This window comes from Perca fluviatilis, chromosome 18, assembly GCF_010015445.1.
Source record: "Perca fluviatilis chromosome 18, GENO_Pfluv_1.0, whole genome shotgun sequence".
Lineage (NCBI taxonomy): Eukaryota > Metazoa > Chordata > Actinopteri > Perciformes > Percidae > Perca > Perca fluviatilis.
Genome location: NC_053129.1, coordinates 25215114 through 25237462, shown reverse-complemented (window position 1 = coordinate 25237462; position 22349 = coordinate 25215114). Strand labels below are relative to the sequence as shown.

Below are 22349 nucleotides of genomic sequence, written 5' to 3'. Positions count from 1 at the left end.
CTTGATATTGTGCCTGTATGGTGCTTTTTACTAAATAAATCCCACTAGTAGTTTGTTAGGAGAACAATTTCAATAAAGTACAGACACTATTAAGCATTCTGTAAAAAGCAGATGATATGTAGGGTACAATAAGCAGATGTATAGCAGCTTCATAAACTATCATACAAATGAGAAAAGAGACACAATCGAGACATCATATTAATTAATAAAGTACCATTTAACATCTATACTGGCAGACAAGTAAATTACCAATTAGGCATGCATTTAATACACAGATTCAAATGAAATTAAGCCTGTATGTACAGAAAATATATGGTTGTGTGCATGATTTTCTCACACTTAAAACCTCCAAATACAGTAAAACATTCACAGGTTTAATATTATCATGATAACCATGATGTTATGAATATATCTTGGAAAAAAAAAAAGAGGCAATCGTGCTATTACCACGTTTGCTAACAAATATGTAATCAGCTTTGTAGCACTTAAATCATGTTTTTAAATCAGGCTACTGAAGGCTTTTATGTTGGAAAGTATCACCGGAAATGGCCTTTTCTCATTGAGTCTTGCCTTACAATGGTCCACCGCGCCCACTGGAAGCTGGAGGCTGCCTGGGAAGCTGGAGCATCCCTGTTTTGTCACCCACCGACAGACCCAGCGTCAGTGAACAAAAAGAAGCATAGCCAAAGCCCCATGTTGACCATTTGAGCAGACATGGAATGCAGGTGGGGAGGGATCGGTCATTCATCGCTGAGTTAGCTGACTAGGGTTTTTTTTTTTTTTTTTTAATTGAACACTACCCAACACTATGGCTAAGCAGTACGATGTGCTCTTCCGACTCCTGCTCCTCGGAGATTCTGGGGTTGGGAAAACATGTTTGTTATGCAGATTCACGGACAACGAATTTCACCCGTCTCACATCTCCACCATCGGTAAGACTCCGCACTGCCACCAGGAGTTAATTGTATTCATCATTTGCGTTAATTACAACAATCAGATTCGTTTTCATTGTCTTTTTTAGCGTTTTCTGTTGATTTGCGCATCATCCTCTCTTTGTGGCCAATGGATTTTCTATTCAAATTCCACAAATTAGATTTGATTAGATTATAGGCTACTTTGTTTAGGTTTATTTATGGTATAAGACAGTATTCTAGTATTATATCAGCGTAATTGCATTGGCTGGAGGAAGCTCTGAGGGGCAAGATCCAACACTTGGCAGCCATGCAGATGAGTTTATCAACTATCAGCACTTGGCACTGCCAGTGCAACCAAGTAACCTACCGTCATGTGCAGAGGTTTCACTGTACTTATTGTAAGAAGACTAAATCTTATTTAATGAAGGCCCTTGGTGTGATGTTTGTTAAAGACATTTTTGAGGAACCCCTGACCCGGTCTCCATTTCCTAGAGCTGATTGACAGAAAATTCATCAGCAACTATTTTGATAATTGGTTAATTGATTAAGTTGGTTTTCAAGCAAAACATGTCAGGGTTTCAGCCTCTCATCAATCACAGTAAACTGAATATCTTTGGGGGGGGGGGTTTTGTACAAAAATTGCAATTTTAAAGGAATCAGCTTAGAATCCGGTAAGTTTCTGTGGGCATGTTTGATCATTTTCTGATGTTGCATAGACCAAATGATTAATCCCCCATAACAAGGAAAACAAATCCAGCTCCTTTGTCTTTTAATTCAGGGTATCTAGAGCAAACTAGCAGTATCTCTTCATACCTTTGGTCATGGATCTGCCACATCCCTGAAGATGACAATTGATTCAACACAACTAAACTAGCCTCTTTAGGTAATATAGGCTGTGCAGTATATCTACCTCAATATGATTTAGAGTGCAGAGCATGACAGGCGCATTTCCATGCTTCACTTTGAGGTAAGGGAAATAAGGATGTATAGTGTTCATTCCTGTGCATGCTGCGTTTCTTTCTCTTATCTCTTCTTCTGTGGCAACTGTGCCGCCGTTTGGGCGTGTGTTCAGATAGAGATATTTTCTCCCAGTATGCTCCTTTTCTTAGTTTGTGGTATACGTTGTGACTTTGTTTGCAGTAATTGGCCATAATATATAAGACAAAATGCAGACATCCAAGTGGCTCAAGTGTGAAGGTAAAGTCAGGAAATGTGATGGATATTGACTTTTAGTTGAAAAGATAGAGAATATGTTGTCTCAATAAGGTCAATACAATAAATCATGAAGCTGGTAGTCAGGCTGGGATTTGCAGACAGACAGTGCCTGAAAAGATAGCGAGAAAATTCCACTATTAATTGTTCATTTTAACATAATTTATTTAAAAAATTGGACTACTGGTGTGTTGGAAGCCTTAATGATGTTTGAGCTCTCAGTGAACTTCTGCAAACACCCCACATCCACAACATTATGCTCAAACTCAAGTGTTCTTCTTCTCAATACACTTCAAAGGCTCATGTTGTTTTACCTGCTATAACCAGTAAGGATATATGCTCACAAGGCTTACTAATCCTGCAGAATATGCTATTTTAAGTCCTGCACCTATAGCGCTCTACAGGACACTTCCTCCCTGTAGAGTCATGTTCATATAATTGCAAGCCCTTCTGAAGTCTTTTACAAGAAAGGTCCAGCATGTCTGTAGTGATCTTTCTGTTCTTTTGTTGCAGTGTACCAAGTGTTCACAACCACAGCTGGATGCTTAGAACTCAGGCTCTTGTGTCAGTGCAGGCGGTGGTCTCTAGATACTTATATTGGACTGAATAGTTGGGGGCAACAGACCGTGTCTATAAGCCATGCTGGGAGGTTTTTCATGTGCATGAAATGATTCAAACGCCTCTCTTCAGACTAAACAACCCCATAAAAGTCCAAAGAGACAGAGAGATCAAGAGTGACCACCATCAGTGCTCTCCTGCAGAGGATCAATAAATAATTTCCCAACCTTCATGGTGACAGAGGCAGAGGGATATAAATTCTCTCCCATTCCCCCCTCATGGGTAGCTCCATAATTCATTATTTTCTGTTGCAGTCCACTCACACGGCTTTTGCTCTTTATTATCTATAAAAGAAAAAAACAGCTGGGACCTCTCACCTACAGAAGGATGTATTCAGCACCTCAAGTTCTATATATAAATATTAGAGAATAAAAAGCTTATATTTAGCATCTCCTGCAGTTATGCATAGAAAACACAAGATGAATTATACACTGAGGGCTCCCAGTAAACAGTGTGATGAATAGACGCAGATACCGTATGTGGACATGCATTACTCCTATGTGAGTGATGTCCAAAACCATGGACATTAAGCTGCTGTAACAAGCCTCTTTCTATTAGCGCTTTGGACAAGATTCTGGTTTGCAGGGATTTGCTTCCTTGCAGCCTCAAGAAGTCGGTTCAGATGTTGGGATCGTATTGAGGTCCGGGCTCTGTGTAGGCCAGGCAAGTTCTTCCACACCAAACTCAGAAAAGCTTTTCTTTATGGACCTTGTGTTGTGCCCGATGGCATTTAGTTTTTTTGGCATGCTACGACAAGCCAAAGGGAAACATTTACATACATATAGTAAACAGTCTAGACAGCAGATATACTGTATATTTTATCCCTGTGGTCTTGTCCATTATTTCTGTAATCCTTCAAAATGTATAAAGTACAGTCTGGGCTTGTATTCAGACTATTAAAGAGTTTCCCACACATAAGAAAGATAGTCAAAACCACAGAGTGAGACCTGCATTCAAATCCAGCATTGTTGATCCACCAAGGCTTCTTGGCGATACATCAGCAACTCAGAAATATAGATAACAATAAATAGCACACCTGGCTATAGAATCAACAAAAGGATATGACTTTTTTTCCCCTGATACAGCTCATTATAAAATAAAAGCTCCAACTTTTACTCCCTTTTTAAATATCAGTCAAAAATCGAACTAGTCCAGAATTCTGTCCTGATCTTACCTGAAGGACTAATATACCTTCACTCAACCAGGTATCGCATTTTATTTTAAGACCCTCTGTTCCTCATAAGACTTCCATCTGGGCCCGAGAGTGCACATTTCTCTGGCAAAAAAGAGCAGCTGTAGAGAAGATTTATTAATGCTATTCAGTCACACTGCTGAGTTTAATCTTCCCCACCGCTACCTCCTGGCTGCCACAATTCCTATAAAGAACGAGCCCAGCCCCTGCCCTATATCATAGCTCAATAAGCAGCTGTCCTCCTGGTGGTGATCCCAGTGGTGTTATGGTCACGGCCTGGTCAAACACTCAGCCGGCCGCTGGTTGACGAGCTCATTATTGTGACGGGCCGGGCATTGGGTCACAGCCACCACAGATCTCATGAAGAGTTATTAAAGAAATCAGTGGTACTGTCATAGCCTTGACTTCCTCCTGGCAGGAAAAGGTGTGGTCTTACATCTCTGATATGGAAGTTATAGTTGTAGCCCGACTAGTCTCGCTTTGCCAGACCCTCCTCCCCAGCACTGCAGAGGAGGGTCTGGCTAGTCCACACAGCCTTCCGGGATGGGACAAAAATGTGCTGTCGTTTATTAGCATTTCTTTAAACCAATCACAGTTGTCTTGGGCGGCGATAAGCGCCGGACGGAGCAACTGTGCATCTGCAAAATAGCCTCGGGAAGGAACTTGTTTTGGTGGAACATGTGTACGTTCAAAAGTTGTTTTAGTTGTGCAACAGAAAACTCAGATTGGACAGATAGGCAGGCTAGCTGTCTGGATTTACCCTGCAGAGATCTGAGGAGCAGTTAACCATAGTCCTCATAAATCCACCAGAATTTAAAATTCCACCACAAAGAAAGCGGAAGGTAACGGACATCCGGGCGAAAAAGAGGGACATTCTGGACATTGTAGGTCAAGTAAATATTTGGGACTTGAAAAAGCAGATGATTATGATAATGTAGCCTTGAGCAGAGTTGAGGAGCAGGCTACAGAGGTCTGGCAGGCTTGCGCCTTTCAAACTCCACACCCACAGATTTTTTTTTTTCTTTTTCAAACTGACATCAGACTTCACACAGCTCCCTCTGGAGCCACAAAAGGCTTCATATAACTTTTTTTCACATTATGCAGTAGCACTCCCTCGAACTGTAAACTGACTTTGATGAGTCTCCCTTTTAACATAAACACACATAGCCTCAAATATCCTTTTTTTCCTGAATTTCTTGGTTAAAAACATTTTTGAATTTTTAGCAAAACTTTCCCCACCTCCAAGTTTTCACTTGGTGTTGTCCTTTTGGAAAAGATTCACATTCAGTTATGCGTTTTACTTAAATCCTGATCTAAATGCTGTGTAACACTAGTCTGGTATGAAATAAACTGAATATGACTGTGAGTCATTATAAATGTTTCATTACATAAGGGAGGTCAATACAAAACTTAATTGTTAAGTACAGATTGATAACTAATTTGCAGCTAATGTGCTGTTGTCCTGCTGTGCCCTGAAGACAGCAACTGTTGACAGTTGTTGGCTATCCTCTGCTCGTAATGATAGTCATGGGTGACCCATTCCCCAGTGAATTTGTGTCAGGGCCAGAGCATCCATTCGTCCATCCATTAGTGAGCCTGTCGCCGTTACCTACAGCACACTGACACGTTTCACAGCCTAATCCGTCTTGCATAGTCGAACACAGTCATCCTGGTAATTGGTCAAGTCAATTTTGGGTGTGTACCCATTAGTTTTTACATGGCTTTCACACTGCTGATTGTGAAAGGCTGCCATGTTAAATTAACTGCTGTCTCTCCCTGCACATTGTGCTTGTCTCCGTTGATTCTCTGAAGAGAAGAGGGAAGTCCGTAGAATGATTTTTCTTTTTTTCTTCTTCGTCTTCGTGATTTAACATTTTCTGAAGCCATGACATCCGAATTAGTCTAAAAACTTGGCAGATTGTGAGACCTTCAGTCAGGTTAAGGCGTTAAGGTTTGGTTTGCAGTGAAAGTTAAAGTGTCCATATTATGAAAAAAACACTTTTTCTGGGATTTGGGGTGTTATTTTGTGTCTCTGGTGCTTCCACACGCATACAGACTTGGAAAAAAAACACCCATGCTGTTATGAGTGAGATACGGGTTTCTGAATGTGTCCTGCCTTCAGTCTCCGGGTGAGCTGTTCAAAATCTGCAGGGCTTTCTACGTCACTAGCCGAAACGAAAGGGCTAACCATAGCATGCTAGCGCTAGCATGCTAGCTCGTGCTGCTACAACACACACTAGTTCACCATAATCTACAAAATAACTACCAACATGTCCCTGTTCTGCAGGTATTCCACACAAAGTTAGAAGTGCGCCCTCGTTTAGAAGAAGTCTCGCGGCTAATCCTGCCTTGTAACTGAGCGAAGTTGTTTAAACAGCTAGCTAGCTGATATGATCCTTACCTAGCTACTGCGCATGTGTGACTGCCAACAAAGATGTTACAGAAGTGAGATGTCTCACTCTGTAGCTAAAACTGAGACCTGAACACAGGGTGAAAAGAGGAGCTGCAACAATCTGTAGTACAACACAAATATGGTGTTTTTTGAAAATTAAACCACGTAAACCTATTCTGGTACAACCTCAAAATACACTTATGAACCTGAAAATGAGCATAATATGGGTGATTTAAGTCAATTGGGCAGTTAACTGTTGAGTTTCTGTTACATCTAAAAGCCTATAGTTTTGTTTGTTCCCTTGCAAACCCATCTAACTGATTCCAGAGAGTGGCACTGACACCATAACCCTGAAGGCTGCTCTTGAATGCAACATTTCTGGCTGAAGAGCAAATGCATGCACCTCTAATCTCTCCTGTAACAGTAACATTCAGGACTTTCTACACGTAAACTCATGCAAACTGAACAATTTTGCAAAGTGACTTTTGCTGTAGCAATGAAAACACCTACAACAATTTGAATATGAAACCTTTAATAAAGAGACACATTTTATTTATACCTCCACAGCAGTGGTTGGGTCATTCATTATTTGCACTATGGTTAGAAGTGCACCTGGTTCTATAAAACAGCCTCATTTTGGTCGGCTGTTATAGAACAATGCACCGCAATCAAATGGGTCCCCATATAATTTATTTGTTTTACAGCAGGAAGCAGACAGTGTGGGCGTCTTTTGGTCTTTTGTAAATAAAACTGAAAATGCACTAATGTTTGAGAGACTCACTGCTGATTTTAACTTGTCTGTGTAGTCATTTTGATTTATTTTTTAAGTTTCCAGATTCCAGCCCGTTGCTGTAGACACCCACTGTACAGCTGGAGAATCCATTAGTCCGTGTCTGCATTTCATATTTAAATCATTGCTGTTTGCATGGATGACTGCTGACTGGAGCTTTATACAGTGCTAATACTGCTGGAAAATGACGCAGGAAGACAGCCTTTTCTTTTATTATCTCCTCTCAAGCCTCAGGCAAAGCTAGCCACTGATTGTTATGCTGACCTTTCATTTAGTCTGAATGCTCTCTAGTCAAAGGCAAAGGCCCTCACACGACTTAAATGAGGCCTCACACTGTTGAGTCAGTGAGCTCCAGCCTCCGTGGAGTCTTCCCTCAACTCCAGCTTGTTTTCAACAAACACACAGTCCATCAGGCAAGTCGGCTAGGGTAACATCTGTCAGCTGTTTCTTTATGTCAATCTCTTAGAACACAAACTTTGCAGAAATGCAGCTATACAAACCACAAACAGTTCTTCCAGTTATGTGAATCGATTGGACTCAGTAGCTCTTTCTCAGAGTGTGATGCCGGCTGTGACACACAGGTGCTGACTGTCAGGTTAATTGGGATGAACTGTTAATTGATTTCTCAGGGATTAGTGTGGTCTATAGAAGCCTGTGGGTTCGCTTGTCATCGACTTGGATGCATTAGTCTGAGGAGACATAAAGAATTCAGTAGAGGCAGAGTTAATGGCTAAAAACTGAAATGGTGATAATCGGATTCTATACAAGATGTTCATGTTTATTATTGCTATTGTTTGTTGTTATTGTTGGTAGTGGCCATCAATTGGGACAATGACGTCATGTCCTCGGCATGGACAGATTATAATACAATGGGCAAAGAAATGTTAAAGGCCCCCCTCCCTACCACATGCCACAGACAGAGCAGTGTTGCTTTCCCATCATTTTAATGGCACCTTAGCCTGGGAAAACCCTGACGAACTTCTGGCAAATTTCAGATTTGCTCTGCAAGTCAGTCTGGCCAAAAGCCCATTCAAGCCCATTACCAATTTTTCCAAATTGAGGCACCAATCACAACCGTTGAGGCGGGCTTTACACGATGACAATAGCGCAGCGACGGCAAGCAGCTTTTTGTTTACATTCAACATGACGGCCACCGAAGCGCAGCAACCCGTTGATTCTGCTAACGCTGCTACGTCACCCGGATTGTTGGTCTGATTGGTTGAAAGACTATCCAATTGCGCCCAGAGGCATTTGAGCGGCGTCCGTTGGTGATGCCCCATTGGAAATGGGCTGTGAATGAACCTTCCCCAGACCCACTCTCAGTTACAACTGATAAGGGTCTGGTGTCAACCAGGCTAATGGCACTTTGCAAGTTAATCACAATTCTAAACTTTTCGGTGAAAGTAAACGAACTTTAGAGTTGAAAGTGCTGCTGTTGGTTGAAAACCCTAGCTGAACTTCAGTATTTTCTTCATGATAGATAGGCTGCCCAAACTCTTCCCACATATACTCAAACTATGGGACAATATACACTATATTGTAGGAAATTATGTAACAAAACCTGTGATAAAGGTTCCCTAATTTTGATGTAGGCTAAGCTAAAGTACTGAGCTCTTTTTTTTTTTTTTTAAACAAGACATGTAAATAAGTCACTTTAAACTGAGCCTGTGCAGCTAACGCATCTACAGTCCTCTGCAATATTTTTGTGACTAGTATACGAGTATATATTCTACTGTTGTATAGGGCTGGGCGATATATCGATATAAACAAATATATCGATATATTTTTAAATGAGATATGGAATTAGACCATATCGCATATATCGATATAGCTCCGGCGGCAGCGGGAGGCGGAGAGCCCCGTGGCCGGCCGCAGCGTCTCTTCCCCCGGGCAAAAACACAGCTTCGCCTCGCTGCTGCGCCGGTCCCCGCTGATCCAGATCGGACCAGCCAAAGACAGAGTGGTGATCGGTAGGATCTTACACGTAGTCCAGGACGAACTGTATGTCGATATCGGCGGAAAGTTCCACAAAGTTTGCCGGCGGCAGGCGGACTGAAAGAAGCTACAGCGGGGCAGCGACCGTCTGCGGCTGCAGGATCTGGAGCTCAGTGCCCGTTAAAATTACATGTAACGCATAAATACATACAGAAATAAATAGTGGAGGAATGAGCCTGGACATTTCAGTCTGTTTAAACTTCACCTTGAAGCAGAAACTCTTAGTTCAGAAGGGTGAAGTTTCCGTTTGGACTCAGATCTGTGAACCGATCATAATAAATATTCTTTGTATTAACACATTAATTAGTTTCTTTGTTTTGTAGTCGATAGTTCATCTTTTAGTTTACTTAAGTGGAAGCAGTATCAAGTGGAAGAATGGGACTATAACCTAGGCTTACAGGCATGAGGCATTACATTTTGAACAAAGTAGATTATATTAATATCAAAAGCTTAATTGACCTTTGGAACGAATCACAAATAGCCTATGGAGCTTTGATTTCAAAAACGTTACTCCTGTTATACAGTATTTAGGTTTACATTTTATTGTTATTTGAACAGCTGAGCATTTAATCATGAACCAGGTGAAGAAACCGGTTTATTATTTATTTGATTTTGCAACTGTTTCTATGAAACTACTTGTGACATGTCATATTTGATTTGGGCTTTGACTGAACATTTGCTCTCAATTCGCGGAAAAAAATATCGGGATATATATCGTATATCGATATTCAGCCAAAATATATCGGGATATGACTTTTGGTCCATATCGCCCAGCCCTACTGTTGTATATGCTTTACACATGCTGAGGTTTTAAAGGCTGATTCTGATATTTTTTATTGGACTAAATACATTTAAATGTTTAGTGGCACCTAAAGTTTGTATGTATTATTCTCCACCAGGGTTACGCACCTGGGAGAAGACAAGAAACAACATTTAGGCCATGATTTAAGGCAATGAAATTTACTAAATGTAATTAAGGAGTTAAATTAATATTTTTGAAATGCTCAGAAAATTGCACTGAAAATTAGCTTATTTGGTAGTACGATGTTATATCCTGGATAGAGATTTAAAATGTTCAATGGTCTTTTTCCACTCTGACAAAATGACAAAAAAATTCTGGGGAAGTAATCAATACACAGATTTACTTTTTGTTATAAAAGCATAAAAAAATACTAAACATCAGCACAAAATATCAACTATCAGCAACCTCTCTTCAAGTATATCATTATCTATTCTGGCTTTAAAAAAATGAACTCAGGGTGAATCTTGATAGAAATAATAAAAAAAACAATTGGCCCCGGCTGTGATTTTCTGTCTATAAACAATACCACACTCAGCTGTCTGAAATCATAGATCACTGAAGTGTGGGTGGCCCTCTCCCTATCTCAGCTCTGCTTCTTTCTCTCATCTCGTCCTCTGTGCTGTTACGCACCGCTCGGCTATCTGTTTTGCCCTTCTCCCTTATTTCACCTCCAGTGTGATCGATGCAGTGGACTGAACTAAACGAGGACTCTGCTCGCTGGATCATTAACAGGCTTATTATGTGGGAATGATTTGGCTCTGGTTGCGTTAATCTCTTTATGATGTTACAAAGCTGCAGCAGATACTGGTGAACCTCATTCTATAAAAGACATGCTGGGTTAATTGATTTCAGTCAATTACTGGGTGGAAAGTGCAAACGCCTCTGAGAAGATTCAGAACTCTAAGTCTAAGCCCAGCTCTCACAGGTTTGGAGGAATATCAAAAACATTTAGAGCTCCTCTGTGAATGCAATATTTCCTAACCCTATCTTTTGTCTCTTACAGGAGTCGACTTCAAAATGAAGACACTGGTAATAGATGGTATCAAAGTACGGATACAGATATGGTAAGGCAGTGGCATGGGGCAGCATGCTGGAAGGCCCTGTGCAGGAGATTAACAAAAGGTTATCAGATACGCAACAGTAGCTCTGATAGAGGGGATATTTTTTCATTTGCAAATATGCTGTCACTATCTTATGGTTGCTAGGGCGTGATTTCCACATGTCCCATCACACACACACACACACACACACACACACACACACACACACACACACACACTTTTCAAAATCCCCGCTTTGTCCCCCACACTTTGAAATTAGTTTGATATTATTTCATTTTTACGTCCCAAAGGTCCTCTGTGTAACGTGTTTAGTTGTTCATTATCAAAATCTGTGTTGCCCGTTCACAAACTCGTCCTTTTTCATAAATATGTACCACCACCATCAATTCCAAGTATTCCTTTTGGCTTGAAATTTGACATTTGGATTTGCATGAACTGGGGTAGACATATTCATGCGCCATCTTGAAATACGTAAGAGACATACGGGATATACTGCTCCGCCTTTTCGCAATAAACTCACAGGTGCTGCTAATGCTGCTAATGGGTATCGTAGCTTCCCGGGCCCGGCAAGTTTGAAGCATAGGAAGAAAGAAACATGGAGGACCACACGTATTCAAAATCCAGATTTCAGGAACAGGAGTCTTCTTCTTTGCAAGAGCAAGTGACCGGCTTTTTGAAGCGTGAAGCCTACCGTAGCTGTAATACTTACTTTGAACTGCGTGGCGCGAGAGAGTTGATTGCGATAAATGATATCAACGCAGCGGGATCACGGAAGGCTTGTATCGTGGACGCACCGACAGTTTTGTTGTCATTACTTAGAAATCCTCATGGGGGCAGCAGAAACTACGCACTATAGCTTTAAACAATAAAGAAAGTAAGAAATATTTTACATGGTTTAGTACTATTCTTTCTAGAAGAATTTATCATTATGATCAACTGAATTATTTCCTGGATTTTGTATCACCATAGTCCCTATAAATGTATGTAGAAATGCAGGAAATGGTATTCAAATTTAAAAAAGATTTTTGGCGGAGGACCCCCAGACCCCCTGTTTTGTGCCCCCCCACACACAAAGTTTCACCCTTGTATGGTTGTATAGCATGATCATGTTCAGGGCATGACACTTAGGTCTTGTCCTTTTGTATTTTTTTCTGTGAGTTTTTGCAACCTGGAGCAATTTCAAGTTTTACAATGACAAACTTGCACATTGATAGTATTTTGTAAACTGATCCAAGTAGTTTTAGACTCAATGCATTTACATTTGATTACTTTTAGGCCAATTAAATAATAGTACTTTCACGCAGGAGGAATACTTGGGGATATTGAGCTAACATGCTCACGCTGACAATGCTTACATATCATATATCATATCATATGTTTAGCAGGTAATATTTTACCAGGTTTACTATTTTAGTTTAGCCTGTTAGCATGCTTACATTTGCTAATCCAAACTAAAACACAAATTGGACACATTTAAATTTGACCTGATGGTGGTGTTAGATTAAAAGTCTGGGGGTCATCAAAGTAATTAGACTTTATTAATAGGGACCTTGAATATATGTAGCATATTTCACAGTAATCCATCCAATAGGTAGATATTTCGGCAATGCCATCCCTAAAGCCCCACTCCTATCATGGCTGAACAACCCAGCTTAAAACAACACTTTTTCCCTATTTCATGAACAGTTTATATTTTAGATACATAGTTCATCGGACAATGACAAGAATAATACATATTTGCATTTAGGTATTATATGCTACTACTCATGTTTTCATATTATAATCTCACAAATGTATCTGTGTATTTTCATGTTCATATATGCTTGTTTTCTTTCCAGGGACACTGCAGGCCAAGAAAGATACCAGACCATCACTAAGCAGTACTACAGACGAGCACAGGTAGTTGACCTCTCCTCCATTTCCATCTAACGCCGATTTTTCACTGGGCGTTTATGCTGCGTTCCGGTTTGCAAATTCTTTCTTCCTACTCTGGCCCCGCCAAGACCCACCCTTCAATAGCATTCACACACTACTAGGGCTGTGCTCGATTGAAGAAATTCTTAGTCGACTAACACTCATTCAATTGTATCGACTAATAGTCATTCAGCATGAAAAAAGCGGAAAACATGACTAATCGACTAAAGAAATCTAAGTTGACTAAGACCGGAACGACCGATTAGTCGACTAATCGACTAAGAGGGAGCAGCCCTACACACTACTATTGGCCAGGCGTCCATGCTTACGCAAGGTAACGTAACCTGATTTGAACAGGTCCTATCCCCTGACCAATTGGCTATCCTAACCTTCACCACTCGAGGTCAATGCCTAATCCCAACCAATCAAGCTGCTATTGAAGCGCGGGTCTTGGCATGACCATAGTAGGAAAAAATGTGGCTTCCGGTTTTGTTCTGTCCTCCGCCTTGCGTGAAAATAGACTTTGCGCGTCTCTTTAGCGGAGGGCCACTTCACGCACGCTTCTGGGACGCGCCATGACGCAGGTTGTGGAATATCAAGCATTGACTTGAATGGCCGCGATTGCTCGCGTGGGCCGCGGCTCCTCCGGAACGCAGCCAGACGCGCCCTGTGGAAAATAGGGGTAATAATATAACTTACTGAGTAGCATGACAAAATTTAAATCAAATGTATCTCTGAAATTTTATTTGTTACAGCTACTCATCTGTATATCTGTCTGTTTATATAATGTTGTTTATTGTGTTAATATGGTTGTTTTATTACTATTATTATAACTAATTCTATTCTATTTTTCCATTTCCTATAGTTTAAGTATATTTTTTCTTCTATGTCTAATTAATGTGTATTTGTGTTATTCTAATGTGTGTACATTTTTCTTTTGAGCGGCTGTAGCACAGGAATTTCCCCAGTGTGGGATTAATAAAGTCTATCTTATCTTACTTCACACTTCAGGTGCTTTGATGAACCATTTAGGTGCTTTTAAAGGGATCTTTAAAGGATGTAGCTCTCGATGGCCAAACACAACAACCACCACTACTCTGACATTGTTGCATATGAATTTTGCCTTTGCTTTTGGCTGTTAAAGAGGTTAAACTGGATGGAATTGAATTGTCCATTTACCAGAAACTGGCAATGAAATAGTGTCCTGTTGCTCTTCTGTTTTGTGTTCCAGACAGTGGCTTATAATTTAAAATGAATTGTTGCTAGAGGCTGCCAACTTTCCAAATGGTGGTCTGGTTTCTCTACAGGAATAATATTAATGTTTTCAAATATATTGATTTTAAAAGGCTGCTTTTAAGCATTACAAAGTCCAGAGCATTTTTTAAGCATGCACTGGTTCTCATCTTTTTTTTTTTTTATTTAATTTTTTTTTTATCCTTTAATTTCTCTCCTCAGGGAATCTTCCTGGTGTATGATATCACAAGTGAGCGATCCTTCCAACACATCATGAAGTGGGCCAGTGATGTGGATGAGGTGAGTCACAGAGATTGGGGATTTAAGATCAACAGGCAATTTTTTTCCCTTCGCATTGTAGAAAAGGGCAAAACTGACACGACTACTTACTTTGTGCAGAGGCCTCGGGTTGAGAAAGAACAGATGTCTGACATTGTGCGATAAAAAACCAAATGCTTTGGCCAGACGGATGCTGCTTTTCTGTTTAATCATGTTCCATCTTCATTTTCAAATACCTGTCATCATATTTTTAAATGTGTAGTCAAAGATATTGGAAGGAGAACATTTTTGCAGTCACATTTTTCTATCGACTTTGAGTCTTCATAAAGCAATCTCATCTGCCCTGCTTCTCTCTGTCATTTCCCAGATGATTTTATTCTATTAATAAAGTCAGGATGGACCTAATTTCCTCTATGGGTCCGTCCGAAATACACACACTATTCATCGTGGCATGCTTCTCACTTAATATTAATCTAGGTCTCATTTCCTGAGTGCTGTGTTTTCTCCACGCTGTATTCTCTTGACATTTGAAATCTCTCTCTTCCTATCTCTTTAATTAGTTTTTTATACCTCTTCCTTATATGTAAGTATCCCTCGTTTCTTTTTTATTCACGAAACAAACCCCTGCAGTACGCTCCTGAGAAGGTCCGGAAGATCCTTGTAGGGAACAAGTCCGATGATGTGGACAAGAGGCAGGTGGCCACAGCGCAAGGTATCAAGGTGGGTCTGTGTTGTAACTATTTCACAATGGATCATTACACCTTTGGCTTATAAAATAATGTTCTAAAACACATTACTATTATGCAGGTTTTCTTTGATTTATGTTTGGGTTCTGTAAGAAATTAGGCTTAAAGTTCAACAAAATCCTTTTTTGTTAGATGAGAAGATTGATACCACTTTCATGCCTGCGATAATTATGGAACTGAAGCCTGGAGGCAGTTAGCTTAGCTTACCTAAGACTGGAAGCAGGAGGAAACCGCTTCCCTAGTTCAAAATGATGCCCTTACTTTTTTTTTTTTTTTTTTTTTTTTTAAAGAGCTTTATTAAAGTTTTACAGGTTACATTAAACATACAGTAGGCTACATGTCACAACAATCAAAATAAACACTACAACAATTACAAAATTTAACTGATGAAACAAGATGTGCAAATCGAGCTAGTAAAGTGTGACCAGTGCAAAGAGTCTTTCATAAAGTCAGTCACCCTTACCACGTCATAATACGTCGTTTGTTTAATCTGCACATACACATTTTTCTTTAGTTTTTTTATTTAAATGTATTTACAAAACTCAGGTAAATAACTGCCCCTGACTGTTGTTGGACACAACTTGTTAATTAGTGAGCTTTAGGGGTATTGGTAGACTTATTTTTGGAGAGTGTCAGGCTAACTGTATTCCCCTGCTTAAAGTCTTTATGCTAAACTATTGCCTCCTCCCAGCTTTAACTTTATAATTATTGCAAATGAGATGTTGTACTCTTGGCAATAAAGCAAATACGCTTATTTTTCAAAATGTTAACTGTCCCTTTACAGAGGTTCTTACCCCGGCTTCCCCAAAAGCTTGTAATTATTGGATTCATTTTCAGTTCACTAAGAAATAATGCTCAGAGTTCAGCAACAGTTTATATTCCTTCTTAGGTTCTGGTAGAAACCTTTTTGGCAAGGCAAGGCAAGGCAAGGCAGCTTTATTTGTATAGCACATTTCAGCAACAGGGCAATTCAAAGTGCTTTACATAAAACATTAAAGAGCAGTTAGAAAACAATTTTAAACAATTTTAAAACATTAATAAACAAATTAAAACAAGAATAAAATTGATAGTGCAGTATAAGAATAAAAGTTACAGTGCAGTATAAGAAATTAAAGTTAATAAAATAGATTATTTAAGGAAAAGCAACATCAAAAAGATAGGTCTTTAGCTTAGATTTAAAAGAACTGAGTTGCAGCGGACCTGCATGTTTCTGGGAGTTTGTTCCAGATATGTGGAGCATAAAAACTGAACGCTGCTTCCCCCTGTTTAGTTCTGACTCTGGGGACAACAAGTAGACCTGTCCCAGACGACCTGAGAGGTCTGGGTGGGTCATAATGTAGTAGCAGATCAGAAATGTATTTTGGCCCTAAACCGTTTAGTGATTTATAAACCAGTAAAAGTATTTTGAAATCAATTCTTTGAGGCACTGGAAGCCAGTGTAGAGACTTCAGTACTGGAGTGATGTGATCCACTTTCCTGGTTTTAGTGAGGACTCGGGCAGCAGCGTTCTGAATCAGCTGCAGCTGTCTGATTGATTTTTTAGGGAGACCTGTAAAGACTCCGTTACAGTAGTCAAGTCTACTGAAGATAAAAGCATGGACAAGTTTTTCCAGATCTTGCTGAGACATAAGTCCTCTAACCCTTGATATATTTTTAAGGTGATAATATGCTGATTTTTTAATTATGTTAATGTGGCTGTTAAAATTTAGGTCTGAGTCCATGACTACACCAAGATTTCTGGCTTTGTCTGTTGTTTTTAACATTGTCGTTTGAAGCTGAGCGCTGACTTTCAATCGTTCCTCTTTTGCTCCAAAAACAACCACCTCCGTTTTTTCTTCATTTAATTTAAGAAAGTTCTGGCACATCCAATCATTAATTTGTTCAATGCACATATTTAATTGTTGTATTGGGCTATAGTTCCCTGGCTCCAAGTTCACCAAAAGGTGGGACTCTTTGTGCTTGGTGTGGGTATACTGGTTTAGAAACTTGCGGCGTAGTTTCAGTCGCACCCAGCTGACCTCAGACAAACACTGACTAAGGCTTCTTATCCTGTTGCCTTACATTGCCTCACATTTTCCAATTAAAATCTGACCGCCAGCAGACTGCACCTATGTAAAAGGAAAAAATGTTCTCCGAGTCCAAATTCAAAACTACTACTTTTTCAGGAAAGTAAAATGTGTCATCATTATCTGTCCTGCAGCTGGCCAAGGCTTATGGAATGGACTTCTTTGAGACAAGTGCCTTCACCAACCAAAACATAGCAGAGGTGAGTTGATCTGAACTGAATGTAATGACCATGTAGAGAGTAGTAGCACAATCAAAGAGAGGCATGAGTAGATCAAATTCTATTTTGAGTAACAAAATTTAAGGATTCAGGCCCCAGTGAGAATTGAACTCACGACCCCTGGTTTACAAGACCAGTGCTCTAACCACTGAGCTATGAGGCCTTACTGTACAATAGCAATGACATCATGCTATCCATCATAACTCTCTGGCTGTTTTTCTTTCCAAGACTTTTACACGATTGGCTGAACAAGTGCTGGCAGCCAATAAAAAGGACCTGGATCTTCTCCGAATGTCCAATAATGACGAGATTAATCTTGCTGCTCTGGAGGAAGAGGAAGGACTCTGTGACGGTGCGGCAGGCGACCAAGGCAAAGGCTGCTGGTGTTAAAGAAACCATTTAAATGAGATAGTCTGTTATCACCAGAAACTTTGCACACTCTGGGCAACATGTTTCTCCGTTTGTCCTTAGTTGAAACAAAGAGGAACACTAAGCTGCAATTTTGAAACCAGCTATGTTCCTCTGATTCACGTGAGCAATGCCAAAAATGCTAACGAGCCATTTGAGAGCAGTTTCATGGACAAAGGTGGAAACATTTTGCCACACAGTGCCAAGTGTGTGGTGGATTAACCAACTGAAGGTCCAAATGTCAAGGTTTGACTCAGTGGGACAGAATCTTCATTGTCTAAAGCACTGATTCCTGCTCAGTTCAGTGTGTCTTCGACGTAAACAAATGCAAACCCCTGTCCACTACAAATTCTGCAATTGACATAGAGTTGAAAAGACTAAACACAAAAATACAAGATTTAATCATCTTTTCTTACAGACTTTGTACGGTGTCCTGATGTAGAGGACGGGGAATGACTTGGAATTGTCCATCGCTGACTTGAAACCTTTCACAATGTTGTATTTCACATTATTTTTCCTAAGCGCTGTCTCTGTTATTGATTATAGGGCTGGATGCCTTGCAAATCAACAATGTGATTGATTACATTTGGCCTTCATCCACCCCTTTAGTGTTTTCCTTTATGTGGGTATTTTAGCCCTCCTGAACCCCATAGCATTTCTACCATTGAATGCATTAGATGTAGTGTGGGAATATGACCACAAGAGGATGCTATATGCATTGTGAAAACAGTACACACACACACACACACACACACACACACACACACACACACACACACACACACACACACACACACACACACACACACACACACACACACACACACACACACACACACACACACACACACACACACACACACACACACACTGGAAAGATGTTCAGTGTTAAATTATGCTATTTCACTATCTTTTCTTATGTGTTTGTTTTTGGTTGTTATTGCATTTGCAATGACTACCTTTAATGCGATGGGATTCTAAATATATGCAGCCGTTACATTGTTTTCTTTTATTATTTTCATGCAAATATTGGCTCCAGTACACCAGTATAAGTCGGTAACTGAGGGAAACATTGAGAGCAAAATGATTCTATTTCCCTGTAGCAAAACTCAAGATATTTTTTTCCATTTTATAGTCTTTGTTTATAACAGAAAATATTATACAGATGGTTTGATAACTGCCCATTGCATTGTACATACCATGTTTTTCAAAGCATTGTAGATCGGTAATCATGAGGATACGCCATTGATTTAATGTATTACCATTAGAGGGCTGTATAAAAAAAGTCCACAGTGATATTCTAGATGGTCTGAAATATTCCCTCTGTGATGATAATAATGTCTTGGTCATTCTGTCCTTTTCTCACTGTTTTGTACAGAGTCCAGTGGAGATGCCATTTCTTTTTTTATCCCCTCAGACTAAACAGGGACAAGCGAGAGTTTTGCATGCAATCCACTCTTCTTTCCTTTCTTTTATTGCAACTTCAATGAAGTTAATAATCAACTGACCGTAAGACAAGTATAGCATTTGACCAGAGTTGCCTGTTTGAGACTTAAACAGAATGACCCATCATCGAACAAACTTTGGCTACATTTTTTTGCAACTTAGTAATACTAAATGCTACTCAAAACAATTGTTAATCTGTGCACTGTGTGAAATGGCAGTATGTTGTACTGAATGATGTTCTGGACTAAGCTCTAGATACACAATGTGTTGTTTTCGAGAACTGCTTTTTTTTTCTTTAAAGGCTTTGACACACCAACCCGACGACCGACCTTCGGCAGAAAAGGCAGTCGGACTGATCAGTCTCCCCGAGTTGGTCAAAAAAGTGCCTCAGAACACACTGAAGCGACGCCGACTTGAGCGTACGTTCTGCGCGAGATGTAATACGTCTCCATAACAGCAGGCGGCGCTAATCTGTCACAACACGTTGGACAAACACGTCCCGTGGGTCTGGCTTCTCCCGAATTTCAAAACAGACCATAATGGCCGGCTCGTTCGGAATACGATCTCGTATTTTACAAAACTAGTTCACCGAAAATGTGTTTCTGAAAACATTTGAAGCGAGAAATAGGCCATCCAGTTGCTGAATCTGTCTTCATTTAAGATTGACAGAGGTCAGTTTAAAAGATTTTCGTCAGATTTGGAGAGGCGTTCGTCACGCTCATCCCGCTCGTCATTTCCAGTAATTGGTCATTGAGTCCGACTGCCCACTGGCCGGGTCAACAAGTCGCATCGGCCCAAATGAACGCCGATTGCTCCTCCGACTGACGACGGCACGGAAGACACCAAACAACTCGAGTCACCGACCTCGCCAGACTGTCCGACGGCCGATAATCGGGTTGGTGTGTCAGCGCCTTAAGACTACTTCAACTTGTATTTGTGGAAATATGTTACCTGCAACATGTAAAATGCAACATGTTATTCTTGGAGAACAGATGTCACATGTTTATGAGTAAATACTTGCAGATATATGACTCGGTGCTCGGAGCGTGTCTTCTTGGTTATGTTGAGACCCGGGGATCCCTTGATATGAGACGGAGACACAGTACATACAGTACTGTAGCACTGTATTAGAGTAATGAGTACTGAATATCCCAGGAGAACATGATCCTAGCCACAACACAAAGAAACAAACACAAAACAGTGGACTGTAAAGGCCTATTGTGCATGTCCTCGTGATTCATACATTAAATCATGAATCACGATTATTTATATATATATTCATACATTAAATCATGAATCACGATTATTTATTTATATATATATATATTTTATATATATATAAATAATCGTGATTCATGATTTAATAATATGAATCGAAAGGACATACACAATACATTTATACATTCATTCATACATTAAATCATGAATCACGATTTATATATATATATATAAAAATGTATGATTTAATGTATGAATCAGAAGGACATGCACAATAGGCCTTTACAGTCATATATATATATATATCTCCTATATATATATATATATATATATATATATATATATATATATATATATATATATATATATATATTAGTGTACAATATGACTACAGCTGTTGAGGAATGCACAGCATGTACCATGCTTACAAAGGCAACAGGTAATATTTATGATTACAAATATGATGTGGTTGCAAGCCAGAAGGGAACTAAATATTTCAGATGTTATTTGACATTTTCGAATAATGGTACGTTAAGGTATGAGTGGCATGCACATTTACAGGAGGATTTTAATTCATATTAGAAACCAGGCAGGCAAGAGCACATGCATGTTTCTCCTGCATGTATCTCATTCTGCATTCATCCCCTTAAAAAGGGGGACAAGACGTGATGAGTGACAACATGTCACTATTTGTTCAGTGTAATACCTTGTACACAATAATAAGGAAAACAATATATCAAATTAGGACTGAGTAATGGCTGAAACCAATATCTGGATATTAATAAGAATATTTTTAAGATACTGATATACAGATGTGGGCAATATGGAGGTAAGGTAAGGTAAGGTCATCTTCAATCACAATGATGGTATGACTGTTCCTTTGTGCGTGGTATAGATGTTATTCAAACATGGTTTCCAGTCCAAAGCCAGGCCTCTTGTCCACTGTTTGACCTCGAACAAAGAGTCACACAATTGTGATAGATCTTTTAAACAATGCCCCTGCATGATAAAGATCTAGTAAGCAAGTCTTCAGTTGTGACAGACACACTTCTAAAATTGATTAGGATGAGGAATTTGTATTGGCTCATATTATTTATCACCACATCACCCAACCCTATGGATAAATAGCATGTCAGGCAAATGTATGCCAAATCACAAACGTTGTACTTACAGAAAGTGGATATTTAGAAACGTTAATGCTACTTCCTAATTTGACCACTAGATGACAGATTCACTCTGTTATCTTTTTTTGTATCCAAGCCCACTTTTAGAGTGATAAGACAATGTGTCATGGTGAGAGAATTATTAATCGCTTTCAGTGTTACATGGGAAATATTTACAACAATAAACAGAACTGCTAGTTACCACAGAATCATGTAATTGCCATCTGGTGGTCACTTTTATTAAAATAACTTTAATACTTTAAATAACGTTTACTTTATTCCTAAACCCCTTTAAAGTGTGACAGTTTTAGCACCCTACAATCCCTTACACATTCATTTAGTGTACACAGAAAAATGAGGTAATAATGAAGTAATAAGTCGTCAGTGATGGGGTCTTCTCAGGGAGAATTACGGGGGAAAAAAATGCTGCAAAGTTTTTGTTCATCACCTCATCTGAGTTGTGAACTCATTAAAAGCTCTTTGGGCGAAATTAGCATAATGATGAATATGCATGCGGAACTGTTGTCTGGTTGACAGATATGACAGCTCAGTATCTCTCACACGGCTGAGTGATACACAGACACACGTACAGAATAACAAGTCAACTGGCACGCTGACACATAGCACCCACACACACACACATGTACACACACACATATATGTACACAAAGAGGGCGCTCAG

At 39.7% G+C, this 22349-nt stretch overlaps 1 protein-coding gene and 1 non-coding gene across 3 annotated transcripts in view; one reads left to right on the top strand and one right to left on the bottom strand.

Annotated features, from left to right (window-relative positions):
• The window catches only part of rab15 (RAB15, member RAS oncogene family), a 41580-nt gene extending 21672 nt beyond the window's left edge, over positions 1 to 19908 (top strand). The window contains exons 1-7 of one of the 2 annotated variants that reach the window (XM_039781643.1): positions 581 to 932; positions 10919 to 10979; positions 12815 to 12875; positions 14346 to 14423; positions 15033 to 15122; positions 17349 to 17414; positions 17661 to 18642. In XM_039781643.1, coding sequence (XP_039637577.1) covers positions 809 to 932; positions 10919 to 10979; positions 12815 to 12875; positions 14346 to 14423; positions 15033 to 15122; positions 17349 to 17414; positions 17661 to 17822 — 642 coding nt within the window. In that variant the 5' untranslated portion in view covers positions 581 to 808 and the 3' untranslated portion in view covers positions 17823 to 18642. Of the gene's footprint in view, positions 1 to 580; positions 933 to 10918; positions 10980 to 12814; positions 12876 to 14345; positions 14424 to 15032; positions 15123 to 17348; positions 17415 to 17660 lie in introns of those variants that run through there. The other variant, XM_039781644.1, reaches the window with a different exon arrangement.
• Positions 17523 to 17595, bottom strand: trnat-ugu. The gene has a single exon. It is a non-coding gene; the product is annotated as a tRNA-Thr (tRNA).
• Positions 19909 to 22349: the final 2441 nt, after the last annotated feature.